Source organism: Argentina silus (genome assembly GCF_951799395.1).
Source record: "Argentina silus genome assembly, contig: scaffold_218, whole genome shotgun sequence".
NCBI lineage: Eukaryota > Metazoa > Chordata > Actinopteri > Argentiniformes > Argentinidae > Argentina > Argentina silus.
The window spans coordinates 12501-24515 of record NW_028153032.1 but is presented as its reverse complement, the minus strand read 5'-3'; the positions used below and the strand labels follow the sequence as shown (position 1 = coordinate 24515).

General features: G+C 49.1%; 1 protein-coding gene across 2 annotated transcripts in view; it reads left to right on the top strand.

The window, feature by feature from the left end:
* The first annotated feature begins 1562 nt into the window (after nucleotides 1-1562).
* Nucleotides 1563-12015, top strand: part of LOC310824480 (long-chain fatty acid transport protein 6) — a 14622-nt gene continuing 4169 nt past the window's right edge. For both annotated transcript variants that reach the window (XM_083697727.1, XM_083697728.1), the window contains exons 1-7: nucleotides 1563-2129; nucleotides 3865-4068; nucleotides 4164-4322; nucleotides 5761-5885; nucleotides 6755-6949; nucleotides 7888-7978; nucleotides 8149-8347. In XM_083697727.1, coding sequence (XP_083553853.1) covers nucleotides 1643-2129; nucleotides 3865-4068; nucleotides 4164-4322; nucleotides 5761-5885; nucleotides 6755-6949; nucleotides 7888-7978; nucleotides 8149-8347 — 1460 coding nt within the window. In that variant the 5' untranslated portion in view covers nucleotides 1563-1642. The remainder of the gene's footprint in view (nucleotides 2130-3864; nucleotides 4069-4163; nucleotides 4323-5760; nucleotides 5886-6754; nucleotides 6950-7887; nucleotides 7979-8148; nucleotides 8348-12015) is intronic.

Below are 12015 nucleotides of genomic sequence, written 5' to 3'. Positions count from 1 at the left end.
CTTGCCTTAAGCGGGTATCGAACTCGCAACCTTCCGCTTACAAACCGGCCGCGCTAGACACAACACCAAGAGAGTTAACTCACCTGGCGGAGCTGCTAACGGGCCTTACACAGGGTCGTTACAATATCATCAACGGGTTTGATGTATTAATAATGAGGGCAGTGATCAAACTCAATATATGATAGTCGATCATATTAGGGGGTCACAAAAACAACAGAGCATGACTCGTATCGATCGGGTTTATTATGCATTAAGGTATCGAAAAAGATCATAGTTCGCCTATATTGAGCCTATAGTCCTGCTATGGCTGTTGACAGTGCTATACTATACTGCTCTTCTTGACGGTGTTATAAACAGTAGGCCTATTGATCTATATACACTATATACACTACCATACTGTTATTGACAGTGTATACTATAATCTACCATACTGTTCTTGACAGAGCTTTCAAATATGGATCAAGTCCCTTACCTTTTCTTCATCCATCATCTGGATACGTCATGGTTACGTTACGCGTCACATCCCACATTGTGAGGTTTGATTTTGGGATGGGCGTTTCTCTGCCACCAGGGGGCACCAGAGGACGTGTTATAAAATGGTCCAACAGCTCCTGTAGTATGACTGTTTTGTTGTAGGTCAGTTTGGTGAATGTAGAATTGCTAAATATAGACTTCCTAAAGAGCTGCCATGAAGAGTTCACGAGGATAGACGGATGCGACGTCTCCTCCCATCCGTACCTTGAATTTAATGATATTTTTCCACGAGGTCCACACTTGCGCGGCCAACCTCGTTTTTTTTTTTTATTCAACTTTGCAAATTGCACAAACATCTACAACAGTTGGATTATACATTCAGAATGCATACTTAACCATGACGTAGCCTAGAACCATGATGTAGTCTAGAACCATGACAATGTAAGGCCTTCTCATTACATTGACAATAGAGCCACGTTTATTGTGAGGTATTTGTCCTGGGTTAGGGTTAGTGTTGAAGTAAACTTTGGCGCTAACTCAGTTGGACCATCTATCCTGAAATGGAGGCACTCACTGCAGTGTAAGTTCCTTTGGATAAAAGCGTCAGCTAAATGGCATGAATAAATACATAACAATTAAATATCTATTAATATCTACTGTACAATTAGCCTACGCTTCACTGACACACTGGCCCTTGAACTAACATCTTGTTATAGGTAACACAAAATATTAGCATATTTTTCAATAAAGTAGCCTAATAAACCATTACGTTATTGTGCCATTATAAATAAATACAAAAATATGATTCTTCTTCCTCTTCTTATTATTGACTATTACCTATTATCTATTATTATTATTATTGTTATTATGTAATAACTCATGTGGCTGCTTGGAGAAGGATGAATGTTTTGCTCAATGAGTTTCTTGAGCATGCGCGGTAGCACCGTGCGTACCGGAGGTATTTAAATGTTTCGTGTCGGACCTCCGGAGTTCCCGAGCTGAGAGAGAGAGAGAGAGAGAGAGAGAGAGAGAGAGAGAGAGAGTTAGAGAGAGAGAGAGACAGAGAGAGAGAGAGAGAGAGAGAGAGAGAGAGAGAGAGAGAGAGAGAGAGAGAGAGAGAGAGAGAGAGAGAGAGAGAGAGAGAGAGAGACCCTCCACTTCCCTGAAGATGCTGCCGTGGATCACCGGGCTGTTCACCGCCGTCGCCGCGGGACTGGTCGCCCTCCTCGTGTTCCAGAGGACGACCTTCCCTTTCTTCTGGGACGATCTGATTTATTACTTGAAACTCCGGAGGGTGGGCAAGGCGCTGGCGTCCCGCATGCAGCAGGGGGTCGTCACTTACCTCGACTGCTTCTGCCACCAGGCGAAGACGATCCCTGACAAGCCCTTTATTGTGTTCGAGGGTCAAACTCTCACGTACCGGGACGTTGATAGAAGAAGCAACCGGTTTGCGAGGGTGTTCGGGGCCGAAGGCGGCTTGAAACAGGGGGACGTTGTCGCGCTTCTCATGAGCAACGAGCCAGACTTTATTTGCGTTTGGTTCGGGCTTTGCAAACTGCGCTGCGAGGTCGCATTCCTCAACTTCAATATCAAATCCAAATCACTTCTTCACTGTTTTCAAAGCTGCGGAGCGAAATCTGTCGTCGTAGGCGCAGGTACTGGGATTTATAGCAGAACATTCAAGTGTTGTCTTCTCACGTGTGTGTGTGTGTGTGTGTGTGTGTGTGTGTGTGTGTGTGTGTGTGTGTGTGTGTGTGTGTGTGTGTGTGTGTGTATACAATACTATACTATATATGGAGTAATCAGTCTTCATATTGACATGAATCACGTTGCAAATTCCAAATGTCTAACAAGCTCAAACACATTCACCTTTCAGAACGGCGGCTACGTGTTAAATCATGTTTACGTGAATGGTAGAACTTCATGAATGCCAAGAAGCGTTGCGCAACGCCTCCATGTTGCTGTATATCTCCAGACCGCTCACAGCGATGCCCGTGTCCCTCTCGTGACCACCTGGGGAGGGTTGTAAACTTAGCTTTATCATAACGAGGGTACTAATGTAGTACAGTAGTCTGATGGTCATTCCTGATCTTCTGCAGCCCTTCTATGAACGCAGCGTGTGAAACTAACATCATTTCCTCTCGCTGCTCAACATGAACTGTGACGACCTGTCGTTGCATTAGTGGAAAGCCTTCCCTTCTGACATGTTTATTTATCCTTTATTTAAACGGAGATCTTACTGAGACCCGAGTCTCTTGTACAGAAGAGCCCTGTAAGAACATTATAGCAGGTTTGAATCCATGGACCTTTACAATATGATTGATAACCTGGCCTGCCATGAAGTCCATCTGTCACTCAATCTTCGTTGATGAAAGTCAGCGTGACACCGGCGAAACGTCGTGTTTTTAATCTAAACTAAATAAAATATGTATTTATTTTTTTGATTGAGAGTCACGCATCTCCTACAAACGTTAAGTCTAGTTCGGCAGTATGTCCACACACCACACACACACACACACACACACACACACACACCACGCACACACACACACACACACACCACACACACACACACACACCACACACACACACACACACACACACACACACACCACGCACACACACACACCACGCACACAGACACACACACCACGCACACACACACACACACACCACGCACACACACACCACACACACACACCTGTAGTGGGTTATACAGTCAAGGCTATCTCTCTGGGTGATAGAATCATCATACATGATTGTCAGAGTCCAAAGTTAATTTGGTTACTGCATGTTGCCCCCACGCCGCCCCCTGCCTGCAGCTGGTTATAGGAGAGAACTGCACGTCATTGCATGTCAAAACAACCCCTCATTTCTCTGGGATGAAACTCGATTTCTACACAGTAATGAAAGCATATCCTATCTGTTTCTAGCAACAGGATCAGGAAACTCCAGAACAGTCTGAGACGGTGGGGTGACAGCATGGTGATGTGACATGGAATGACCCTGCATTCAGCCTTTAGTGTTATTCAATCAAACCTGGAGTCCGGTTTCCGGTGGTTCACCCTCGTAGGCTCCCTGGATAAACCTCTGCCCGGCCTAAAGGAGAACTTTTTCTCAGTCCACTTAGCTGCTCAAATAATGGTTCAACTGATACCCCCCCCCTCCAACTGATACCCCCCTCCAACTGATACCCCCCCTCCAACTGATACCCCCCCCCCCATCCAACTGATACCCCCCTTCAACTGATACCCCCCCTCCAACTGATACCCCCCCCCCATCCAACTGATACCCCCCTCCAACTGATACCCCCCCTCCAACTGATACCCCCCCCCCCCAATTTTAAAAATAGATAAATAAATAATAATGAACTAAGCCTTCCCTCCTCAGATCTGGTGAGTTCCCTGGAGGAAGTGCTGCCCATCCTGAAGGAGAGAGGCCTGGGATTGTGGGTCACAGACACCTGCTCTCCCTACCCAGAGGTCCAGCCTCTGCTGCCCAGGGTGGACCGGGCCTCGGGCCAGCCTCTACCGGACCCTCCTAAAGCTGACCTCACAGCTAACTTCCTCTTCATCTTCACCTCTGGGACCACAGGTGGGTGCTCACACTGTCCTACATGGGAGGCTGGGGAAGGTAGACTTGTATAATGTGTTAGAGTGTGTCATCTGAGATAATGTGTTGTGTTGCAGGCCTTCCTAAGGCAGCCCGTGTGGGACATCTCAAGGCTGTGATGTGCATGGCGTTCCTGCGTCTGTGCGGCGCCAGGGCCGATGACAACCTCTACATCACGCTGCCCCTGTACCACATGACCGCTTCCCTGCTCGGGATTGGAGGATGCATCGAGCTGGGTAATAAACAGGAAGACTTGTTTTACTAGTGAAGTTCTGAAGTCTACCGTAGTGAACTAGTGAAGTCTACCGTAGTGAACTAGTGAAGTCTACCGTAGTGAACTAGTGAAGTCTACCGTAGTGAACTAGTGAAGTCTACCGTAGTGAACTAGTGAAGTCTACCGTAGTGTGTGGCCAGAATTATCACTTCCTCATATCAGACCCCCCCCCCGATGTGGGAACTGAGTCCACTAATTCATTATTTACCAGGGGAGGCTGGTGGAGGTAGAAAACGGAGGATGGGCTCATTGTAATGCATGGAATGGAATGAGGAATGGTATCAAACACACACACACTTCATTCTTCATTCTATTCCATGCATTACAGTGAACCCATCCTCCATTTCTACCTCCACCAGCCTCCCCTGGTATGCACCCAGTTTTACACACACACACACACACACACACACACACAGCCACACACACACACATACACACACACACACACACATACACACACACACACACACACATACACACACACACAGCCACATATCCACAGGAAGTTAGAGTGCTGAACTTTGGTAGTATTTCCAGTCCAGAACCACATCCTGGTGGTTGGGTTGTATGCCAGCTCTGGGATGAAGCTTCCCCCAGGCTCCCTCCTCCATCCCTGACCTCAACCACCAGAGAGGGGAGACCCAAACTTGACCCCCGATCAGCCTCCACACCAGGGGAGGCTGGTGGAGGTAGAATTCGGAGGACGGGCTCATTGTAATGAATGGAATGGAATGAGGAATGAGAAACGGTATCAAACACACAACAGCATTCCTCATTTCATGCCATGCATTACAATGAGCCCGTCCTCCGATTTCTACCTCCACCAGCCTCCCCTGGTGTAGAAGTAACTTCACCCTGCTCTGTTTCCTGCCAGCCCCTCCCAGGTCACGACCTCTACAACAACAACAACAACATTCCCCGGGCCGACTGTTGTGGAGGTCTGTAGTGTTTCTGGGTCCTGCTGTGGGCCCAGGCTCCCACAGTAACGTCAGCGCAGGAGGAAACTAACGGCCCACAATTCCTGGAAGTGTAGAAGGGTAGAAGTGTACGCAGTCACAGGCTGGAAGATTACAGGCTACGGGCTCAGCTCAGGAAACCCAAACCACCATGGATGTCCTTCTGAAAGCAATCTCCCTCAACACAGTTCATCAGGAGGGGGGGAGGGGAGGGGAGGAGGGGGAGGGGGAGGAGGAGGAGGAGGGGGAGGAGGAGGAGGAAAGAGGAGGAAAGAGGAGGGAGAGGAGGGAGGAGGAGGGGGAGAAGGAAAGAGGAGGAGGAGGAGGGAGAGGAGGAAAGAGGAAGAGGGGAAGGAGGTGGAGGAAAGAGGAGGAGGAGGGGGAGGGGGAGGAGGAAAGAGGAGGAGGAGGAGGTTCTAACTGGTTGTTATTCTCTGTTGCCAGGGGCGACATGCGTGTTGAGGAAGGGGTTTTCGGCCAGCCAGTTCTGGAAGGACTGTGTGAAATACAACGTCAGCGTGTTCCAGTACGTAGGAGAGCTGTGTCGTTACCTGGTCAACCAGCCCTCGGTAACCATCACCATAGAGACACACCAGCTTTAATAATACTTATGAGATGATAATCTTCTCAGTTGACTGAGTTGAGATGAGCCGGGTTTGAGTCTTATTACAGTGTTCTTTCTGCGTCGATGAGGACAATGCTTATGACTAATCTCTACTTTACCAGAATATATGTTCTACATTATAGATCATATCATACATGTATGTTATAAGTATATGTTTATATTTAGTTGTATTGTGTGTTGTCCTGTTTCACTCAATAAGGGCCAAAGAGTTCCAGAACACTCTTCACCTAGAGGGCCAAGTGTTCTATGTGGTGTTTACCCAGCAACACTCTGATTGGCTGCAAAATGAAGCATCATCATTGATGCATTTCTGGTGAATAAAGTCACCCTCAGTGCTCTAGAATGTTGACCTTCTGGGCGACTTTATTCACCCTCGGCACTGAAAGAGTTAATGTTGCAATGTTGTGTCTCTTGCCCAGGTCCTCATTGTAAACAAGAATTGGTTCTCAGCTGACGTATCTGGTCAGATAAAGATGAAATAAAATAAGAGACATTTTTATTGAACCTTTATTTCTCCAGGTTAGTCTCATTGAGATGACCTGGTCCAAGACAGCAGCTCAGGAGAGACAGAGAGACAGAGAAACAATACAACTCTATCCTGTCTGTGTCAGTGATGTGTCTGTGCTGCGTGTCCTGTCTGTGTCAGTGATGCGTCTGTGCTGCATGTCCTGTCTGTGTCAGTGATGCGTCTGTGCTACGTGTCCTGTCTGTGTCAGTGATGCGTCTGTGCTGCGTGTCCTGTCTGTGTCAGTGATGCGTCTGTGCTGTGTGTCCTGTCTGTGTCAGTGATGCGTCTGTGCTGCGTGTCCTCAGGTCCCAGAGGAGCGGTGTCACGGCGTGCGCGTGGCGGTGGGGAGTGGCCTGAGGGCCGACGTCTGGAGGGAGTTCTCCAGGCGCTTCGGGAACATCAACGTCCGGGAGTCATACGGTCTGACCGAGGCCAGCATCGGCTTCCTCAACTACACCGGCCAGATTGGACCAATCGGACGAGCCAGCTACTTCAACAAGGTCAGACAGACAGACAGACAGACAGACAGACAGACAGACAGGCTACTTCAACAAGGTCAGACAGACAGACAGACAGACAGACAGGCTACTTCAACAAGGTCAGACAGACAGACAGACAGACAGACAGGCTACTTCAACAAGGTCAGACAGACAGACAGACAGACAGACAGGCTACTTCAACAAGGTCAGACAGACAGACAGACAGACAGACAGGCTACTTCAACAAGGTCAGACAGACAGACAGACAGACAGACAGACAGGCTACTTCAACAAGGTCAGACAGACAGACAGACAGACAGACAGACAGACAGGCTACCTCAACAAGGTCAGACAGACCGGGAACACATCTATACATTAGGTTATACATCAGATGTAATAGAGATGTAGATGTAATAGAGATGTAGATGTAGATGTAGTAGAGATGTAGATGTAGTAGAGATGTAGAGATGTAGATGTAGTAGAGATGTAGAGATGTAGATGTAGTAGAGATGTAGATGTAGTAGAGATGTAGATGTAGTAAAGATGTAGATGTAGTAGAGATGTAGATGTAGTAGAGATGTAGATGTAGTAGAGATGTAGAGATGTAGATGTAGTAGAGATGTAGATGTAGTAGAGATGCAATAGAGATGTAGATGTAATAAAGATGTAGATGTAGATGTAGTAGAGATGTAGATGTAGATGTAGTAAAGATGTAGACGTAGTAGAGATGTAGATGTAGTAGAGATGTAGATGTAGATGTAATAGATAAGTGTTGAGTGAAGAGATTTGAAGCGTACATGGAAACCAGGGGAGGTTGAAATCGGAGGATGCGTTCCATGCATGACAATGAGCCCGTCCTCCAATGTCCACCTCCGCCAGCCCCCCCTGTATGGAAACACACTTTATCATACTCAAACAGCGTTCATTTCTCTCCATGTCTCTCTCACATTGTCCCACAGCTCAGTTTGCCGTTTGCGTTGCTGAGATGTGACCCCCACACCTACGAGCCCCTACGGACACACGCAGGACGCTGTCTCAAAACAAGCAAAGGTCAGATGGACCACAGGATCTTTCACTAACAACAGGTGAACATTCATATCTGCACACACAGAGGCTGATAAGGGTGTGTGTGTGTGTGTGTGTTGTGTCTGTGTGTGTGTGTGTGTGTGTGTGTGTGTGTGTGTGTGTGTGTGTGTGTGTGTGTGTGTGTGTGTCCACAGGAGAGACAGGGATCCTGGTGGCCCCAGTCTCATCCATGAACCCTTTCCTGGGCTACGCGGGCAGTGAGCAGCAGGCAGAGAGGAAGCTGCTCAGAGACGTATTCAGACAGGGAGACGTCTTCTTCAACACAGGAGACCTGATGATGCAGGACCACAGAGACTTTGTCTACTTCAGAGACCGCATAGGAGACACATTCAGGTATGTGTATATATGTGTGTGTGTCAACCCTGGGCTCTGTGTGTGTGTGTGTTGTGCGTGTGTGTGTGTGTGTGTGTGTGTGTGTGTGTGTGTGTGTGTGTGTGTGTGTGTGTGTGTGTGTGTGTGTTGTGCGTGTGCGTGTGTGTGCGCGTGCGTGTGCCCTGATGCTGCAGGACCACCGAGACTGTGTTTACTTCAGAATCTTTCAAGTATAATTACCAACACTGTTTACATGTTCGTGGAAACCCTTTATATGTGTGTAGGTTTATCTGGGTGTAGGTTTATCTGGGTGTAGGTTTATCTGGGTGTAGGTTTATCTGGATGTAGGTTTATCTGGGTGTAGGTTTATATGTGTGTAGGTTTATCTGGATGTAGGTTTATCTGGGTGTAGGTTTATCTGGGTGTAGGTTTATCTGGGTGTAGGTTTATCTGTACATTTACATTTATGGCATTTAGCAGATGTCTTTATCCAAAGCGACTTACAACAAATACATTTGTTTAAGTAAGTGAATCATCTATCCATCAGTCATCATAAGATAAAGTAATCTATGATAAGACCAGGGGCTATTGGCAGTCACAATGCTAGAAGAAGGAAGAATTACTTATTTTTTTCTTTTTTTAATTTTTTTTACAGGAGAGAAACTTGTACAGGGGGGTAGTGAGGGTGAAGAGGTCTTTAGGAGGGACTGTTAAGATGTAGCCTGAAGAGATGGGTTTTCAATCTACGGCGGAAGATAGGTAGTGACTCTGCAGTCCTGACAGCAGTGGGAAGCTGGTTCCACCAGTGGGGCGCCAGGACAGTGAAAAGCCGTGACCGAGTAGCGCGGCCACTGCATCCACGTAGAGGCGGGGGTGCCAGGCGGCCAGCTGAGGTGGAAGAGCGGAGTGATCGGGCAGGGGTTTGGGGGCTGACCATTGCTTGTAAGTAGGGAGGGGCTGTTCCCTTTGCCGCCCGGTAGGCGAGCACCAGGGTCTTGAATCTGATGCAAGCTGCTACCGGGAGCCAGTGAAGGGTGCGGAGGAGGGGCGTGACATGGGAGAATTTGGGGAGATTGAACACCAGACAGGCACAGATTCTCTCAACGTCACCTGGTAAGAGCGATCGGCCAGGTAGGATGCAAACCAGGAGAGTGCAGAGCCAGAGATGCCCATTTCTGAGAGGGTGGTTTACTGTGTCAAATGCAGCAGAGAGGTCCAGAAGAATGAGAACAGAGGAGAGGGAGGAAGCTCAGCAGAGTGGAGGGCCTCTGTGACAGCAAGGAGAGCAGTCTCAGTAGAATGGAGGGTCTCTGTGACAGCAAGGAGAGCAGTCTCAGAGTGCCCAGCCTTGGTTAGAGACAGGACGTTCAAGGGTTTTAGATAAGAAGGAGAGAAGGGATACCGGTCTGTAGTTATGGACAGCAGACGGGTCAAGAGTTGGTTTCTTGAGAAGAGGTTTGACTCTGGCCGTCTTGAAGGCCGCTGGGACAGATCCTTTGGATAGAGAGAAATTGATTAAGGTGGTAAGGAACGGAAGGAGGTCTTTGGAGATGGATTGGAGAAAGGGGGAGGGGGTAGGATCGAGGGGGCAGGTGGTTGCCCGCTTGGATGTGACCAGTTTTAGAACATCATCAGGGGAGAGGGGGCAAAAGGCTGATAAACCAGAGACTGAGTGTAGCACAGTGGGTTTGGGAGGAAAGGTAGCAGTGTTGGTGAGAGGTAGAGAGAAAGAGCTGCTAATGTCATCAACCTTCTTTTCAAAGTAGGTGACAAAGTCATCCACAGACAGGGAGGAGGGAGGAGGGGGAGGAGGTGGGTTGAGGAGTGAGGAAAATGTGGAGAACAGTTTCCTTGGGTCAGAGGCAGAGGATTGAATTTTGGAATGGTAGTAAGAAGCTTTAGCAGCTGATGCAGAGGAGGTGTAGTTGAGGAGGAGAGAGAGAGAAGGTTCTCATTTCCTCTCAGCTGCCCGGAGCCCTATTCTACAAGCTTGGAGGGTTTCTGACAGCCAGGGAGCGCGTGGAGAGGAACCCTAACCCTAACCCTAACCCTAACCCTAACCCTAACCCGGCCTTGAGGTCTGTGGACAGAGAGAGTCGAAGGATGAGGAAAGAGAGGACAGGAGGGTGGAGGAGGCTGTATCAGTGGATAGAAGGGAGAAGAGGGTAGGGAGGATAAGACAGAGGAAGAGAGAGTGGTGAGGGAGAGGGTACGCAGGTTGAGACGAGAGGATACAGTGTGGATAGAGACTGACTGGGAGGGGGAGGATTTGAGAGGGAGGGAGAAGGATACAAAATGATGATCAGAAACTGGAAGAGTAAGGTTGGACGTATGGGAAGATCTGGTGAAGACAAGGTCGAGCTGATTGACCGCCTTATGAGTCGGAGGAGAGTGGGACAGGGTAAGGCCGAAGGAGGAGAGAAGGTCAAGTACTCCAGATGAGTGAAGCTTCTCCGACTGGATGTTGAAGTCTCCCAGTAGTGTGAGCGGTGTGCCGTCCTCAGGGAAGAAGCCGAGAAGGACATCCATCTCAGCTAAGAAGTGGCCAAGCTGACCTGGTGGACGATAGATAACAACAATGTGAAGTTTGACAGGGGAGGTGACAGAAACAGCATGGAATTCGAAGGTGGATATGGACAGGTGTGACAGGGGAAGGACATTATGTGACCACTTAGGTGAGGTGAGGAGTTTTGTTCCTCCTCCTCGACCAGAGAGTCTCGGGGAATGAGAAAAGGAGTAGGCATCAGAGAGGGCTGCCGGAGTAGCTGTGTTTTCAGGTGTAATCCATGTCTCTGTGAGAGCCAGGAAGTGGAGAGACATGAAGCAGGCATAGGCTGAGATAGCCTCTGCTTTCCGGACCGCTGACTGGCAGTTCCAATGTCCTCCCGTGACAGTGAGGTTGTGGTCAGTTGAGCATGGTGGGTAGATTAGATTGGAATGGTTGCGAGGGGAGGTGTAGCGTCGATGTGTCCTCCTGAGGGATGAAATAACAGGAATGGGGAGGAAGCACATTGTGATTTTTGCCGGTATAGAGAGAGAGGGTTTGTGGGTAATACAAGATGTAGGTAGCACACTCAGAGTAGTGAACAAAAATTGTGGGTTTTTGTAGGTAATTGTAGGTTTATCTGGGTGTAGCTTTGGTTTGGTTTATAGGTTTTATATGTTTCATAGATGTTCTACTAGCTATCCACAAACTGGTGTCCCCTCCCCCCTCCCCTCCCCTCCCCTCCCCTCCCCCTCCCTTGGCTGTACCTCTGGGAGATGTTGGTGTTCGTCTGGTTTGAGTCTGATCCAAGTTGGCACAGCGGCAGCGACAGAACATTGACCAAGAGAAAGACCCCCCCCCCACACCCCCCCTCACCTCACCCCCCCCCTCACCTCACCCCCCCACACCCCCCCTCACCTCACCCCCCCCGTCCCCCCACACCCCCCCTCACCTCACCCCCCCTCACCTCACCCCCCCCGTCCCCCCACACCCCCCCTCACCTCACCCCCCCCGTCCCCCCACACCCCCCCTCACCTCACCCCCCCCGTCCCCCCACACCCCCCCTCACCTCACCCCCCCGTCCCCCCAACCCCCCCTTCATGGTCCATTCATAAAAACCCTGAGTGACGCAAGGAGGTTCTCCTCAAAGAGTGTGTGTGTGTGTGTGTGTGTGTGTGTGTGTGTGTGTGTGTGTCTGTGTGTG